Source organism: Sturnira hondurensis, unplaced genomic scaffold, assembly GCF_014824575.4.
Source record: "Sturnira hondurensis isolate 20B ecotype Veracruz unplaced genomic scaffold, ASM1482457v3 Scaffold0004474, whole genome shotgun sequence".
Classification (NCBI taxonomy): domain Eukaryota; kingdom Metazoa; phylum Chordata; class Mammalia; order Chiroptera; family Phyllostomidae; genus Sturnira; species Sturnira hondurensis.
In genome coordinates, this window is record NW_028077105.1 from 11414699 (window position 1) to 11433426 (window position 18728).

Consider the following 18728-nt stretch of genomic DNA (forward strand, 5'->3'; position numbering starts at 1 on the left):
CTACTGCCACCCGCTCACAAAAGCGTTTCCCTCCCCACAGCCCCCTCTGCAGACATTTTAGCACTTAACACACTCAGCTGTAGTCATCGGTTTTCTCTGACCCTCGTGTGAGCAGCTGCAGGCAGTCCTTTCTCACTTCTGTATTTCCCACTCCTGGCAACGTCTGGTACATGTTAAATGCTCAGCAAATATTTGCTGAATGAATAAATGAAAGAATGAACCGAAAATTCCAGATGTTGTAACTAAACATTATAATTAGTATTTTATTACTTTAAACTATGTTTAATATCATGTAAAAATAAGAAAGACTAGTCATCTTAGCCAATTTCGAACATCAACACTTCAATCCTCATGCTCAGTCACAGTACTTACTAGACACTGGCTCGACGCAGGATTAGCGTTCAGTGTCTACTCTTTATCCTATAGTGACATTATTAGTCCAGATTAGCAACAAGACAATTCCTAAAGAGATAGGCCCCACAAAATTATATACCAATAAAATTAACACTGTTATTAAAATAAATTTTCTCATCCAAGGCTTTCTATCTCTACTTTTAAACCAGGCTGTTTCCATGATAAAAGCTAGCTCTAATCATTTTTTAATTCTAATTTTCCTTTGGTACAGTAAACAAGCCATAAAGCAACAATTTCTGCCAGTTTTAATAAGTTAATATAACCATTTTACGTTTCTTACCCACAGTGGTAAGAAACGTAATTCTGTAATTCTGTAGGTGTGGACAATGTATAATGACATGTGTCCACCATTACAGTACACAGAATAGTTTCACTGCCCTAAAAATTCTCTGTGCTCTGCCTATTCATCTGTCGGCCCCCCTTAACTCCTGGTAACCACTGATCTTTATAATCTTTATAATGTTCTTACAAGTAAAATTCAGTTATAGTGAATTCCCTTAGACAGCCAAATTGATCGGTATTGCAAAGTCACTGTAAGAAGTTATTACATATATTATATAGCTTTCGGGACTAATTTATTACACAGATGCCAGGCTTCAAGAAGTGAAAACTGAAATCTGAGTAAAAAGTGACATACATACAAATTCTTCCCATCAAGATCAGAGATCACTCTGTAACACAGTACTCTATTCTGAAATTTTATGTGCAAAATTATGGAACTGTCAAGAGACAGTCAATTTCTTTTTTTCTTTCATAGTAATAATAAAGACTCCAACAAAGTACTTTGCATGCCAGTTTATTCTTCATAATATATCATATTTAATATATCATATTTAATTGACCATAGTGAGAAATGAAAATATTTGAAAAAATTTTAATACAGAGTCCTTCCTGATCAACAGAATTTGTTTTAATGGGATTTTATCTTTAGTACCTTAAATCTCAGACAAGTAACCATTAAAGTCAATGACAAAGTATTCATATAACTATATCGCAGATCTCAGGAAACAGATGTTCAGAAAAGATTTCAGGCTACCCAGTAATAGCCTTTTACAAAACCCAACAAACCTTACCATTGTAATTTGAATTAAAAGAAACCAAAATATTAGTTTATGTTGAGCCAAGATTAAGAAAATCTTCCACTGTTGTCATTTTCATGTTCTTAGTTTTTCAATCAAATAATCAGCCTGTAATTTTAAAAATACAACATATTTTTTATTTCAAACATCACAGCCAGTATGAAATAATTCTACTGGCATCCCTATTACTATAAACCACAGCAGACAAGCTGGATAATACAAATTCTATTCCTAAAGGTATCTTACAAAACAACTAAATGTAACAGTTTTATAAAATATAGTAAAGGTATTCTACATTGCATATAAATAGGCATATTTTATCCACATCCACATTGCATAGTCATTAATAAGTTTCAATAAGAAAAATAAATATAATACTAAAGTTATTAAATGTAAACTACACATGGGGGAACCTTAAATGCATATTACTAAATGAAAAAAATCTGAAAAAGAGTACAGAACTGTACAACTACAGCCAAATGACATTATGGATGAGGCAAAACTGTGGATAAATTAAAAAGATCAGTGGTTACCAGGAGTTAAGGGGGGCCGACAGATGAATAGGCAGAGCACAGAGAATTTTTAGGGCAGTGAAACTATTCTGTGTACTGTAATGGTGGACACATGTCATTATACATTGTCCACACCTACAGAATTACAACACCAAGAATGAACCCTAAGGTAAACTATGGACTTTGACTTAGAGTGATTTGTCAATGCAGTTTCATGAGTTATAACAAATGTATCACTATGGTGTGGGATGCCAACAGATTGTGAGCGTGGGGGGGTAGGGGTAGGTGGGAGCTCCGGACTTTCCATTCAATTTTGCCGTGAACCTAAAACTGCTCTAACAAATAAAGTCTATTTAAAAAATTAAAAGTAAAGTCTTCTAGTTGCACCATTTCAAATACTTTTCTCAATCATCTTACAGATCTAGAATATTATACAAGAGATTTTGGAATAAACTTTAATATCTTTATCTTGATTTTTTCAAAGTCTCATAATATGTTGTAAACTGACAGATTTAAGAAGGGTTCGGATTCCCAGGATGAACCATTAACAGACCTTAGAACTCTGTTCATTTTTTTCAAATAAAAAGTTATGTAAGAATAGTTTACAACATTACGAAAGTCATTTTTTTGTTTTGTTCTTAAATTTTTTTACTGTAGTAAAAACATGCACACAAAATTTAACATGTAAACCATCTGTTAAATACCCAGGTCAGTGGTGTTACGTATATTCACAATGCTCTGCAACCTTCACTGACATCCACCCCCAAACCCTTTCAGCCTGCAGAACAACACTCCGTACCCACCAAACAGTAACTCCCCGTCCTCTACCCTCCCCTCCCTCCTGGGGCCCAGCTCCTGGCAACCAGCATCCTACTTTCTGCCTCTGCGAGTTGGACAACTCTAGGTACCTCACATAAGTGGAATCGTACACTATTCGGTTTAACGTCCTCAGGGTCCATCTATATTATAGCATGGGTCAGAATTCCCTTCCACTTTTTTAAAATTCATTTTTAAATACAGTTGAAATATAATATTATATTAGTTTTAAGTGTTCAACATAATGATTAGACATTTATACACCTTAGGAAGTGTTTACCCCAATAAGTCTGATACCCTACATAGTTATTACAGTATCATTGAGGATTTTCCCTATACTGTACTTTACAACCCCATAACTATTTTACAAATATGTATTTTTTATTAATTTTTATTATAAAAGCATGGGTCACATAGAAAATTAGAAATACAAATAAGAAAAAATACTTTTTACCCCACTGATATTTTTAGAGACCAAACCAACTGTCCTACAAAATTTTCCACTATTTTATTTCAAATATACATACATAAAAATTTCTTAAATATAGTTTTAATTCAATAAAATCATCTAGACAAGTTGAAGAGAGGAATAAGTTTGAAATATTAAGTTTCTAGAAATAAAATGCCTTTGAATTTCTTATATATTATACTATGACTATAATAAAATAATATGCATTAACTAATGGTAATTATTTAATTTACCATTTGATCATTACTCAGACATAGCAACTACAGGCCACCATATCATCGTGGACACAGAAGATGGGAGTCTGATAAATCACTAGTCACGTGGCATTGGAAGGACAGAGTCATTTAGGGACTGAGGCCCAACTGTCGGGCCCCAGGCCTATACCCAGCTGAGTTCTATTCTATTGAGTTCTATAATTACAGAATTCTGTAACTTATTAGGCACAAAGCTTCAACCTCAGATCTGCTACATGATGCTTCTTCTACAGACCTTTTTAAGAAGTTTAAACTGACTATCGAAAATTACAAAAACTCAATTTCTACAATAACAATGATGATGAGGACAGACTACAAGCTACATTAACTGAGTATGTACTATTTGCAAGCCACAGTTTTAAGTGCTTTACAAGTACATTATTTCATCAATTCTCTTACCAACCCTAAAAGTAGGTACTATTACTTATACACAGATCAAGAATTTGGGCCTTGAAAATTTTAAGTTACTTGCACATGGTCCCTCAAGTAACTAATGAAGCCAGAACTTGAATCCAGACTAAACTCTGGATTCTGAACTATCAGTGCCATGGTCATTCTCCATCATATCCTCTGCTTGCAATGGAGAGACTTAGCCATAGCTTCTCTTCCTACACATCTCATGATCTGGAAAACCCCCCAAATTAAAAGTATTATTTTGGATATGTGCAAGCAATTGTATGTTAAAACAGATGACCAAGCTATGAAAGCTGTTGCCAAGAAAAGGAAAACTATAGAAACAGGACAAATATTTTAAATATTTTTGAATGCTGCTAGAATATCAGTAATACTTACTGTGATGAACCAGTAGGAATTCGCTCTATAAACCCATTTTGAAAAGAAGCCAAACTGATCAACTGGCGCCAGAACGTGAAGGTGCAGGTGGGAAATGGAACAGAACGGTGGCACGTGGAAACCCATCCTACACAGAAAGGGAGCAGACCACTGACACATCATTTCTACGACACTTTAAAGCCATTTTTTCCACGATAAAACACATAAATATTAAAGAGATTTAAAATAGGTTACCCAAGGCAGATTTGCATTCAAACATTTCCTTTCCTGTTTTTCTTTATCTACTCCGGAATATTCACACAGTTCCTCTTCTTTTCACATTTAAGCGCACAGTAACATAAACTCTTCATCAAGGAAGGCCTTAACAGCGTATCGTGCCTTAGTGAAACCTTTATGAATTCTGAGTTGGCATTCCATCCTACCACTGTCAGTATTTATCATATTAAGCTTTAATTCTCCTAAAATGTGCCTCTGCAATGAATCTTAAAGAGAAGCACAGGACACTCAAGGATGGTTCCATCATTCCAGGACAAGGCCAGTAGATGGCGCACTCTAGCCTTTAACAAAAGCAGTAAATCTTGTCCTTACCACCAGTAATTCAGTAGAAAAATTCATTACATCATCATTTGTAATTACACATCAAGTGAGTATCACACTTGAGTGTCTTGTTTAACAATTTAAGGTTAGATTATAATAATTAATACTCATTTGCTTTATAAAACGTAAGAGAATTCCTTTGACTAGTAAAAGAAATCTTAAGTATGATTTAACCTCTCAAAAGTCAATCTACAGTTTTGCAAGTCCACTTACTCTAAGTGGAAAAGTCACAGAAGTCCTATGCTGTATCAATTCAGGACTGACAATGGAAGTTCCATTCGCAACACACATCGAAAAGCTGTCACCACTCCCTAGAAAAGAAGACTAGGTTTTCCCTCTGTGGAATATGAGGCACAGAATGTGGAATCAAGTAACCTGAAAGCTAGAAGAAACCCCAGGGTTAACTCAACCCTTTCATTGTAGAGATGGGGAAGCCACGATCCAAAAAGTTTAAGAGGCTTCCTAAAGTCTCAATGTTAGGGAGTGGTGGAGTGAGGATTCAGACGCAGTGTCCACTCCTGTAACAAGCAGCACTCCTGTGACTGGTGAGGGAACGTGCTGCTTTTGACCAAAGGATAGCAAATGCCATCTGTTTCTGTCATTATCACCCTTGGGTAGTATTTAACGGTTTTCAGAGGATTCTCACACCTTGTCTCCTCTGAGCCTGCAAGTAGGCAGAGCAGGCATCGCCTAGGAGAGGTGTCTGAAAAGTAACAGGCGGTACCAGCACAGTAATGGCAAGTAGCACGAATAGCATCAGATTTCAGGCCGCTCAGAATTCCAGTGCAGAGGTGCCAGGAGCTATCTCCACTCTACCTGCCCCGGAACTGCTTTGGTCACATGAGAAAAAGCCATAGAAATGTTTTTAAAAGAAAAAAAAACAGTTGCCAAATTGAACATTTTGTGCTTTTGCTCAAACTTTGACAAACACCAGAGTTCAGTTTAGCAGGCAACATATTCAAGTTAATTTCATGCTAAACATATAATAATGTATTTTTAAATCACATAAAATATTTTCTAAGGAAAAGTCGATTTACACACAGTTTTATTGAAATACACACAATGAACAAAAAGTGGACTTGTAACTATCTGCCTACCCACTGCCTGAATAAACTTGTCTATCCAAACTGTAAGTGGTAATTATCACATGTTGAAACATAAGAAGAGGAAGGTTTTTAATTAAGTTTACACTACCAATGAACTATGCACTCACTTTCAGGAACACTGCATTTAAACTGTGAACTCTGTTGCCTCTGCCGTCTGTTTCCATGAGGAAATAGTATTTCCGAAAAACCAACTGTGAATATTGGTTTCTACATGGAAGTCTACATACCTTGCATTTTTTAAGTCAGTGAAATTATTCTTTTCAAGAATGGTTTTTCCAGCAGTAACCATGTTCTCAACTATAAAACAGAAAAAAAAGTATATTACACCATAGAAGACATTAAGTTCCCAAAAGCATTGTTAATCTTAATTTTTAGGGTCATAGTCAAAATTGTCTCCAATGGATAAACATTTAAAGACACATTCAATGCTTTAAGTTACTGAGAAGTTTGCTTATCAACAACAGAAATGACGGTTCCACCTATCACAAAATACCACACATGGGCTGACTCTGAACAGTTGTTGAGGGGTATTATCAAATGACTATTTAGGACATCTGATCCTACTGAGGTCTAATTCTACTCGTACAAGACCAAGCAATTAAAAATGGTCTGAATTAAGAAGACAAGAAAACAATGAATTTGTCTTTGAGTCCACATTAGGGATTATGAGATCCCTTCAGATCAGCTTAGCCTTGACTAGCTAAATATTTGTGGGGCTGTTTTGGCTTCCGAATTCTATCTGCCTTGGCACCTTCACTATCTCAGAGCTTTATGGCCTCCAGATGGGAATACGCCTCCCCACTAGGAAAAGTCTGGTAACCCTGCATCTTCAAATCACAATGACAAATTTGACACCTCTTCTGGTTCTGAAGGGTATAATTAACTGTTTAAAAGGGGGAAAGTGAGAGATTTACAGAGAATAGTTGTTATAATAAGGTTTAGAAATCTGTTCCTGATGCTTACTTCTCTACATGAGGCTGGATGCAGGAGGCTGCCGGACCTCATGTCAAAAATAAGCTCCCATTACTTCTAGCCAGAGTGTACATGGTTTTCCTCTCAGGTATGCCAGATAGCACCAAAATGTGGGTAAATTATCTCATACTCCCTTTAAAAGACATATATGAATGTTTAAAACAATACTTTTAACAGTATTATGGGGTTAGAAAATATGTAGATGAAATACATATGACAACAATAATAAAGTGTTGCAAAAGTTTCTCACACTTTACATGAAGTGATACAATGTTAACTCAAACAGGCTGTGATCATTACAATATGTGTATTTTAATCTCCATAGTGCAACAACTTAAAAAATGGGAAGAGAGATACCTGAAAAGGGGAACAGATAAAGTGAAATACTAAAAAAACAAAGATTTTATCAACTACAAGAAGGCAGGAAAGAAGAAGCAGGATCACAAAAACAAGTGGGACACAGAGAAGACAAAGGGCAAGACAGCAGATGTAGATCCAACCACAGCAGAGTCACTGCATTGCTATCTTCAAGCCTTTAAATACAAAATTCAGTTTGGTTGAAAGGATAGGAAAAGCTAACCTGTGCAAACAATAAGTAATAAGAAGGTTGAGGTAGCTACCTACATACCATTCAAAACAGGCTCAAGAAGTATTTCCAGAGATAAACAGGGACATTTTATAATGATAAAAAAGAATCAATTTATTGGGAAAAATAGCAATCATGATTATGTACTCATTTAAAATCAGATCCAAAATACATGGAGCAAAACCTACCATCTCTTTTCTCTTTCACTAATATCTACTCTTTGCTACTTCTTTCTTTATACTTATTTGAGTCTGACTCACTTGACTCTTTCTAGCATCCGAAAGTGAAAACTTAGGCCATTTGTTCTAAACCTCCTTTTCTAATATAAGCATTTAAAGCTATAAATTTCCCTCTAGGCACTGCGTGAGCTGCATTCCATGAATGTTAATACGTTGTATATTTTTGTTACCAATCAATCCAAAATGTTGACTTTTTTTACCTTTTTATTTGTAAGTTATTCAAACGTGTTAATTTTAAAATAGTGTTATTATAGATTTTATTATTTTTCTATTCCATTGTCATTAAAGAAGATATTTTATAAGATTTTAATGATCGAAGTGTATTTAGATACATTGTATTGCCTACAACAAAGTTTATCTTGGTGAACATGTGCTCTTAACAAAATGCATATTCTATAGTTAGGTGGAGTTCTGTAAGTGTCAATTATAGTCACAGAGCTTGATAGTGTTATAGAGCTCTTTCATATGCTTATTACTTTTATAACTTTATAGACTATATAAAATATTAATTGCAAGAACTTAAAAATGTTTATTATGGAAATATTCAAATGTTCACAAAATCAAAAAGAATAGCATAAGTATAATAAAATCCCAAATATCCGCCATGCCGCTTCAAAATTCGGAACATTTGATTTGCACCAATTAGAAAAAGTTTTAAAAAATAGAAATATTAAAAAAACAAACTTTCTCCCTCCTCAAGAAAAAGAAATATAAAAGTACATCAGTACTGAAGTCCACGGTGGTGGCCGCTGCCTGGCACTGAATACTACCTGGCTAGGCTTTTTAATGAAGGCTGCATCTGGCCTCCATCTGTCGGAATGAGTGTGAATGTACGGACAGAACTTCAGATGACTAAGGAACCTGCATTATCTAGGAAATAAACAGTTTAAAAACTCGTAATTCAGCAGGCTAAATACTAGGGACCGACACACCAAGATTTTCTACAAAAAAGGTATTTCTCATTGACCTTCAAAACATATGGCCCAATCTATGTATCTGCCCAGCACCTGACTAATCCCAACCCCTGGTGACAAAGGCTATCAAAGCAGATGAGAAATGAACTTAAAAATATCTTAGTAAATGGTAACAGACAAGTCACAGAAATCATGAACAGAAAAACACAAGATAATCCTATAAGACACAAAATTCAGAATTTCTTTCCAGAGACTAAAAGTTCATCACTGAAATCTCGTAAGTAAACTAAAATTTCATCTACACAGGAAACTATCACACAGCTACCAACATGGTCTCACTCTCAGGCAATATGAGCTCATATATTATCTCATAACTATTTGTACATAATTTTTCACAGCACCTTTTATTTTCAAAGTCAACAAATGCCATCATTTAAAAAACACAGAAAGACATTATCTTTTAGAGATGTTAAAAATTAAACAAATTATGAGAAGGCAGAGTTCTCTGGGAAAGACAATAATTCTGAGGGGAAAAGAAGGCAGCCAGAAAGACAAATTATAAGCTGGACCAACTCCATGGAAGAAGCTGTAGGTGAGTGTACAGGGGCTGAGCAGAGCTGTTGAGGACAGAACACTGTGGACATCACTCACTCATAGGGTCACCAGGAGTTGGAGCTGACTCAATGGCACGTAAAAACATGGTATCTGAGATGTTTCAAACACACTGTGGGAGAAGATTAACAGATGAAAAAAGGTTGGCCATGAGTTAATAAATATTAAGGCTGAGTGATAAATACAGAGATTATACTATTTTCTTTATTTCTGCATACATTTGAAATTCTTCATAATGAAAGCTTCAGAAAGTCATAATGCTCCTTTTCATACTACCTGGCTAGGCTTTTTAATTGCCACTGCTACCACTGATGCCAACGAAGATGACAGAACCACGAGGAATACTGCCGTCATCTTACCAAGTTCTATCTGCTCCTTCTTCAGGTCTCTACAGTTTCCGATATGCTTTTTTGGCACCACAAGGTAATGATGAGGTGCTGCTGGTTTGATATCTTTGAAGCAAACTAGGTCTTCATTCTAAGAGAAAAAGAAAATAACATTTGTTAGTGATTTTGTTAAAAAAAAAATTACCTAATGCTGCTCAGGCCTGTTGTAAACATCAGAAATCTCAGTCTGATAGGAAAACGGCACTTACGTTATAACTAAGCCCCAGTGGGCAATTTCGTGATTATGCATTAAGCTGTAAAGACAAGCTCGAGCATTTTTCATGAGATGCTTGTGTGTTCCAGAGAATAAAAGGACTTGTATAAAGTCAGTTTCAGGAAAACAATTACAAAGAGGTTCATTGAAACTCCACTGACAACAATCCCAGAATTATCTTTATTTCACTGTCTACCTCTCCATCTCCACCCCAGGGTTTTTTCACTTTTAATATGTACTCTTAAAGGTTTGACTACACAGTGATAACAAAATTGATAAATACTTTTTCACATTTAATTTCTTTCCAAAGCAGCATGTTCCTCAGTTATAATGAGAATGTATATGGTATCTACATAGCCAGGGATTACATTTAAGTATTTTTATAGCAACTGTATACAAGATCTTCTTTACGTTTACGTACCACTTTACAGCATTAAAAAGCCACTGAAATGCTCAAACCCACACCAGTATATGGTACTAACTCACGTGTCCAATCCATTACATCAGTCTCCTGGTTTAAATACTCCATATAGTAGTATAAGGAAAAATCAAAGAAAACCAAAAAGGGAGTTTTTCAATCTATGGACATTTTAGTTTCAAGCTCTCCAAGAGAAAAATCTGTTACTTAATAACCTTACTCAATATCTTATACTAAAAAGTTAGTCAAAATTAAATAAAAATCGGTATCAATAAGCATAGGTTCCCTCAGGAGAACTCCCACAATGCATTAGTTCTCCATTCAAGGATCCAAAACTCAATTTGAATGAGATTCTCATATCCAGTAATCTTGGTTCCAATGAGAATGCTGAAAGGCAACTGTACATAGTGCGTCATTAGCTTCCCTAGATTTCCCATACTGCCCATCGAAGCTTCAGGTGACGGACAAGCCAACCTCCGGGGAGAATGAGAACTTCTGTCTACTTTAGCTCTCAGTAGAACCATAGCTGAAATGGAAAGTGGTAAAAACAAGGTATTATGTAACATTTCCATAAGACTTCTATAAAATGCCCGTGATAGTACTTTATTAAAATACTGTTTAAATACTGATGCAGTTGCTGTGTGCACTTACATATCTTCAGTACAGAAGCTGCTAAAATGTGAAGGCACAACAATACAAAAATCTTGATTATTTTTCCAGCTATTAAGTGTAACTTGTCTCTAAGATAGTAACTTGTCTATAGTAGGAAGGGGGAAATCCTATATTTTTAAGACCCTGTGCTAAACACTGATGGGCCCGCTGAACGTAACACAAGGCAGGGCAAGAGTGTTCAGACAAGAACCGAACTGAGCATGAGACGCTGCACTTGAATGAGAGAATCCTTCATAATGCCCAAACTCTCAGGAAAAATCGACTGCAACTGCTCCTTTGTGCTAAACTATCAAGAAAATGAAAGGGATAGAACTTGTGTTACTCCCCTTGGTTAATGTAAGACAAAAGTTTGAGGCTGAGAGAGAAAATGAAGTAGAGACAGAAAGTCAGGAGAAATGACTACAGACAGCATACGCAGCACACTGCCCCCAGCCCGCGAGAAGGTCCTCTGGTCAGCCAAGAGGAGAGCTGTGTTTCCAGGATGTATGGGCAGAGGCTCAGACCAGTTTTGTGTGTGTGTGTGTGTATATACACACATACATATATACATGTATGTATATACATTTCTCTTTATACACATACACATGTGAATATATATGTATATAAAGAGAAATCCTAAAAGGCTGGATGGCTTGGGGAACCTGAAAACAACACCTAAGACAATTATATCAATTTCAATACATTTTTATTGTGGCTTTTCTAGCTAATAGTGACATCCTAGCTAAATATTGACATCCATAAAATGTTTTAGAAAACGATGAGACCAAGGACCACAATATGTGTTTGATTCTTTAACACTTTGTCGCTGTGTCTTCAGTGCTTCCAGATGAGAAACAATCGGTGCTGGGGGGAAACAGAGCACAACAAAGCCCGCCACTATTGTACTCTCCAGATTGATTCGTAACACAGTAATTTAAATGTCTTTATTTCCCTTCAATTATGGCATTAACTTTTTTAAATCCAGAGGTAAATGATTTAAATCCATAGGTAAATGATTCTGTACCTTTCTGGTACAGAATACAGTCTGATTACAATTAGTTTGAGATAAGGTGGCTGAATTCTACCTCAAGGCAGGAGTAACAGTGCTTTAGATTCATGGAACAAGAAAATACAATCTACACCCTGGCTGGGTGTCTCAGTCCGTTGGAGCCTTGTCCCATACGCCACACCAAAAGGTTGAGGGTTCAATCCCTGGCTGGGGAATGTAAGGGAGGCAACCAGTCAATAGCTGTTTATCTCTCACATCTATGTTTCTCTCTCCCTCTAAAATCAATAAACATATCCTGGAGTGAGAATTTTTTTAAATGTAGTAATAAGAAGATACAAATAACTAAAATAAAACAGGAGAAAAAAATTAAAGCTCCTAAAAACATGTTGTCTCACACTCCACGACTCAGGCTCAAGAATGAGCCAAATGTCCTGTTCTCCGTCTTTGCTTCCAAAACCCCTGTTTTGAAAGGTTTTGTTCACTAAACAAAACCCCTGTTTTGTTCACTAAACATCATGTATGAAGAATTTTCCCAATTGTAAGTCACAACAAAAAATCAATATAACTGTCATCACCAGAAATAGATAAAATTCCTGTCAAAAGCAAGAAAAAAAACCCTTGATGTCTTAGCCTGTGCAATCAATGATGGAATTAGATTTCCACTGAGCTTTCTAAAATGTTGAAACTGGATGTCTGAAGTCACCCTCTCTCCCATACTGACCCAGCCATTATTCAGACTTTTCATTTTAAGAAAGACTATTCTCCTATTCCAAAGATACACTGGCAAGACATATGCAATGATGTAAGTACAAGGCTACAGAACGATTTATGACAGCAAAAGACTGAAAATAACCCAAGTGTTCATAATTCAACTAGGAAACTGACTAAATTATGAAACCCACACAATAGAGTCACATGAAATCATATACTTATAAAATCATTTCTGGAGTATACTTCTAAAAAAAAGGCAAGGAGCAGGAAAGTGGTTACGCTATCTTTTGTGTAAAAAGGAATAATACAAAAGAAATACACACATACATATTTACTTACAATGAAAGAATAAATCAAAAATATTTTTTAAATTTCTTATGGGGGAAGAGGAACAGGGCAGAAATGCCAAGAGAATGGATACTGGGTTTTTCCGAATGTGCTTTGCTTTACAATTTTGACTTTAAAAGAGTCAACATTTAACATACATTTCTGGACTTAAAAAGAAAAACAATTTAGCCCATAAAAATGGAAAACAAAAAGAAATCAATGAACCTGACTGTATATCAGTTGGATAAATAACCACACAAAGAAAGGATGATTTCAAGTGACTTTGAATACAAAATTTTGATGATCTACTCCTATGACACCCACTAAAAGAGAATTTTTTATTTTCTGCTTTCAATTCAAATCACAGGCAAGTTTCTCAAGTGTGGGACATGTCATATTCATCTCTGAACGCGAAGTGAATAGCACATATTAAGCCTACAAAACTCGAATAAATAAATGACAGATGCTTAAACAGAAAGACAAAGCCACCAGGAGGAAAGCTGTGATATACGTCGAATGATCCCATCCCTCTCCGTGACTATTTTCAGACAAAGCTTTCCACAACAATTTTCTCCTACTTTTCTTCAACATTGGTACTGGAGTATGCAAAATTTAAAAGCAATTTCTAGGAGTCAAAGAAATATTGAACTCTGCAAAGTTAAAACACTCACTCATCCTCTCACTAACCTAATTTTATATTTAGTATAATAAACACTGAATGAAGACGCAGAGCTGGGTCCCTTCCAACTCCACGGATCAGTTCAGCAAGAAGCCTGTTTCGCAGGGCAACAACTTATTCTGTCTCCCCATCAGCTGCTCCGTCTCCGCTTCTTTCCCCTACTCACCATAGGTTTCATGGTCTATCACCTGAACCAATCTCTTATCCAAAAATTCTTACCTTTGTCCCATTGTACTTCCATAACACCCGTATGGCCAGGCCCCAACCCGGGTCGACACTACTGCCCACCTTAACTGCAGCTAGACTTAGGCTGCTGGACGAATACAAAAATCACACAGCTGAGCAGACGGTAAACTAACTGTCCTCAACCTCAGCAGACCTTCAACACGACACAACACCCTTCTGTCTCCCTGATCCTCTTTCCTGGCCTCCAGAGGAGATGCTTCAGACATTTTACTTCTAAATAACCAGGTAATTTGCTCCATCCCTCCTCCAAGCCTTCACTCAAATGCCACCTTCTGGGTGCAGCTTTTCCTGACAAAAACTTAAAAATTGCATCCCCTTTCTTTTATTTTTCACCACCTAATAAACTATGCATTTTACTTAATATTTTGCTTATTGTGACTGCCTGTGCCCACGAGGATGGGGATTTTTGCACTTTTTGTCTACTTCTGTATCCCGCTGCCTCCAACAGTACCTGGTGCAGAGAAGGCATTCATTCAAATACTGAGCGACGAATGAGTACAGTTTCCTCTCTCCCAGGGACAAAGCTCTAAGCCCCTGGGCCACTGTACACCTCTCTCCACTGGCATCTTCCCATTAGTATTGAAACATGCTGACTCTTCACCACCTTAAAAAGCTTTCTCTCAACCCCCAATTCCCCTGTAGCTATCACTCCCTTTCCCTCCTCCCCAAGACTGCCAAACTTCCTTCAAAAGTTGTCTAAAAATTTTTTAATTGTCCATATTTGCTCTCTTCAATTTTTCATCTCCAGGTCCTTCTCAATCAACTACAATCTGCCTTCCGTCTCACTGCTACACAGCAATTGAGCTCCTAGAGGTGAGTGACCATCATCTTGGGGACAGAACCAGTTCCGATCGAACTTGGCCTCTCCACAAGCAAGTGGGAGGTGACCTACCCCAGACTTGAGAATTCAGGAAAACTGATGTTGCTGCTCATTCCCTTCTGCTTGACATATTCCCTTTTCTGGGCCCTCCTAGCGTTCCTTCTCTTTCTTTGACTGTTCCTTCTCTGTCCCCTTTTCAGGTCCTTTTCCTCTGCCTCTCCCTTATAACATCAGTGTTCTTTAGGATTCCCTGTAGGCCCCCCTTCACTTCTTACTCTATATATACTTCCTAGGTCATCTCCTCAGTTACCCTCTTTTCAATTTCCATTTCTAAACTGGCAGTTCCTGTAACCTGGGCTAGAAATCCAGATCTCTACAGAGGACTGGACTACCTAACCACTCACTGGACATCTGTACTCAAGATGCCTCACACTCGCCTCAAACTCAGTTCCAAAACTGAGCTCATTGTTTTGACCCTCCCCACCACTCTCCTGGCCATCTGCTCTCCTCTATATTCCAATCTGGAAGAGATGGCACCAGATTACCCCAGCCAGAAATCTGGAAATCACCCTGGACCTCCTCCTTTCTCTTCCTCATTTTCCCATGTCAAAATCAGGGTTTCTCAGCCCAGGCACTATCAACAGCTGGGGGCTAGATAATTCGTTGCCGCAGGGGGCTGTCCTGTGCATTGTATAATATTAGCAACCTTGGCCACTACCCACTAGGTGCCAGGAGTCCTCCTTGACGGCATAGTTGCTACAAAGAAAAGCATCCCAAGGCATTCACAAAACTCCCCTGGGGAGCCATTGCTTCCAGTTAAGAACCACTCACCTGCTTCTATCAATAAGCCCTGCCTTCTTCACCTCCGAAATATCCCTACACCCTGCCACTTTCTTCAGCCCCCACTACCACGTCCTTACTCCAGGCCATCATCTGTCTGCATCACTTCAACAGCCTCCTCACAGGCCTCCAGACTGGTCTCCTCCCGTCTAGGAACAGTGCCAGAATGATCTTTCAAAGATCAAACCCCTTTAGGTAACTCCTCAACCCCTTCCCCTAACCCAATATTAAACATTGTGGGGCTTCCCTTCACTCTTCAGATAAAGAGAAAACTCCTTAAAATGAACCGCAACACCTTTAATAATCTGGCGCCTTGTTTAACTCTGCAACCTCCCCGTTCACCTCAAACTCTAAACTCCCATTACATTGTTAGCTGTATGGCACAAAATGAACCTCTGGAGGTGCTCTCTGCCTAAAACATTGTTTTCTCACTTGGCCAGCTCCTGCTTATTTCTAACGCCTCACTTCCCCGGGAAGGAGCTTAAAGAGCTTCCCTGACCCTTCCAATCAGGATCAGGAGGCCGTCCCACAGGCTTGCACAACACTGCTTTCCCCCAGCACAGGGCGCTGCAGTCAGCACCGCCTCCCTCTGCGCTCACGCCCCCTTTTAGATTGTAAAATCTGAACAGGTACTATCCTTTATCTTCTCAATGACCCTCCAACACCAAGGTGTCATAACAACAACAACAACAAAACCCTTGCAATTACTAATATCAATTTTCTACTAGTTTTCGCTGCTTATCAGTAGCGGAGTGTGCAGAGCTTAACAGCAAAGACCTCGATACCTGCAGAGACACGCCAAATGTTTGGCCTCATCACTACATCTCTTCGCTCAGGACAGCCAAGCGGACAGCTGGAGAACTCCCCGTGCGAAGAGAAGGGAGTCTGCGACCCACACTCGGACACCCAAACTCCCCCACCCCCACTCACTCAGGTTCCTCCGCCCCGCCCCCACCCAAGACCCAGTTCCCGAGCAACCAGGAGTGATCGCTCGCCACCCACGCCGGCCGCTCGTGGCTGCCCACCTCACAATACAGGAGTTCGGTGCCAGGCTCCTGCCGCCCTGCAATCCGGCAGAACACGCACTTGCTATTGTAGTCTTCGGGCTCCGCTGACTCTCCGGTGACCTCTGTGGTCTTCGAGGAAGACACCGTAGGCTGTGCAGTCGCCGCTGCTGCATTGTAGCAGGGCTGTGATTCCAGGCTACAGTGCTTCTGCTCCTCCGCCATCGTGGCCCCCCCGTGGCCCGCCCCCCGTGGCCCAGAGCTTCGGTTTCTCCCGGATCACTGGGCCTAGACGGAGTCCGCCTCCTGCACCTTCTCGGCCTTACCTCCTGGCGTCGCCCCTCGCTCGGTGCTGGGCGGAGCCGCGTCAGGCGCACGCGCTGATCCAGGCTGACGCTAGGGGGTGGGCGGCATGATGCTGGGCCTCAAAGCCTGCGGCTGGCCTCGAAGCCTGCACCACGAGGGGGCGAGCGAGTACGCAACTAGGACCGCAGGCGGGAGACGGCGGTGAGAGCGGGAGTTGCTACGCCCCCTGCGTCTCCTTGGTGATGACGCAAGACGTCCCCAATGCGCGGGGGCACGCCCCTCGTTGTGGTGACACCACCAGCGCGCCCTAAGGCCCAGCCAAAAGCGATGTGTTAGGTGTCGTAGACGTTTATTTCCCTGCCCTGTAATAGACAAGGCCCCAAGAATATATTGAGATGTTGTAAAGACAAAGGTCTAAAGAGAGTGAACAAAATTCCTAGAGCTTTCTTTTCAACGTACATCATGTTTGATGCTTTCGCCTGCCTTTTCAGCCCAGTGGTTTTAAGTGCTTGGGATGAAAATGTCCAAAACAGAACTTCGCATCTGTTTTCCTTGATGTTAACAGCACCAACTACATGAAAATGGAGGCCTTGGTCATAAATTCCTCATGCACAGGGTGCCCTGGAGTCCCGTAGTTTATCGTCTGAAATATCACAGAAATTTGCTGCTAATGTCTCGTTATACCTCACCCCGACTACTGCAATAACCTTCTGACTAGTTTCCCTCCTTGACTCTTCTGTCACGCAAACAAAATCTGTTGAGTCACTATCACACCCAAAGGAAAAGTTCCCATTCCTTAGCTGAGTATTCAAGGTGGACTGTGATTTGATCTTAACTTTTTATTTCATAATTCTTGGCTTTTGCTGAACACTTAAAATGTGCATGTAATCCTTAAAACAAGCAACATTGGTTTTCTAATTCGCACTACAGAGATGAAGAAACAAGCTCAGAACGACTTGTCTAATACCGTACACAACTAATCGTTGATGGAGACCATTCAGATAAAAGTTTATCCAACACCAGAACCCTCCAGTCTTTCTGAACACAGAACTTCTTTTTAACACCGAAATTTTTCTTCAACTAGCTCATTATAGTAGTTGTAACCTTGGAATTTGTTGATTAGAAAACAGGTAACAGCCCTGGCTGGTGTGGCTCAGTGTATTGAGTGCCAGCCTGCAAACCAAAGGGTAGCTAGCCGGTTGGTTCAGTTCCCAGTCAGGGCGCATGCCTGGGTTGCGGGCCTGGTTCCCAGTTGGGGGCATGTGAGAGCAACCACACACTGAGGTTTCTCTACCTCACTTTCTCTTTCCCTTCCCCTTTCTCTAAAAATAAAATCTTTAAAAAAAAAAAAACAGGTAACCAAGTCCTATTAGTGAATTCAGTAATGTTTTTGAATGAATGCATCTTGTATTAAACAAAAGCATTAATATGTTAAAAGTATAGTATGTGTTCAAGACATTTGTCCTTCCTTTTTCAGTTTTCCAGAGGTTTGGTGGACAACAATAATACCTTCATGGCCCCTCGGGGGTCCAAGGCAGGTTCAGAATCAATACATTACTTTGTTGAATGTAAGTATCTACTATTTGCATGCATGAAGTACACCTTCACATTTGCTTTTATCCACGATGTTCCCTCTGTTTGAAATACTGTTTCCATCTCTGTACAACCAAATTCCACCTCCCAAGTCACTCCTCAAATGCTATCTTCATGGAGTTTTAATTAACCAAACTGAAATAGTACTTTCTCTTGTCAATT

At 39.0% G+C, this 18728-nt stretch overlaps 1 protein-coding gene across 2 annotated transcripts; it reads right to left on the reverse strand.

Annotated features, from left to right (window-relative positions):
• Window positions 1–1108: 1108 nt before the first annotated feature.
• Window positions 1109–16987, reverse strand: HINT3 (histidine triad nucleotide binding protein 3). Of its 2 annotated transcripts, XM_037045810.1 has the most exons (6): window positions 16689–16987; window positions 9722–9839; window positions 6267–6336; window positions 4337–4463; window positions 3524–3616; window positions 1109–1601 (listed from the first exon to the last, which is right to left on the reverse strand). In XM_037045810.1, exons 1-5 carry the CDS (start codon window positions 16890–16892, stop codon window positions 3566–3568), a joined length of 570 nt encoding a protein of 189 aa, XP_036901705.1. In that variant the 5' UTR covers window positions 16893–16987; the 3' UTR covers window positions 1109–1601; window positions 3524–3565. The 2 variants fall into 2 exon arrangements, with proteins under 2 accessions (XP_036901705.1, XP_036901706.1); XM_037045811.1 differs by lacking the exon at window positions 3524–3616.
• Window positions 16988–18728: the final 1741 nt, after the last annotated feature.

Bases quoted from the DNA above. Each gene is read 5' to 3' on its own strand.
- HINT3 (XM_037045810.1), bottom strand. From the start codon at position 16,892: ATGGCGGAGGAGCAGAAGCACTGTAGCCTGGAATCACAGCCCTGCTAC. The intron at 6,337-9,721 runs GTAAGATGACGG...TCTGTTTTATAG, and splicing joins GAAGGAGCAGATAGAACTTG to TTGAGAACATGGTTACTGCT. The intron at 4,464-6,266 runs GTATGTAGACTT...CTTTCTGTGTAG, and splicing joins ACTGACTTAAAAAATGCAAG to GATGGGTTTCCACGTGCCAC.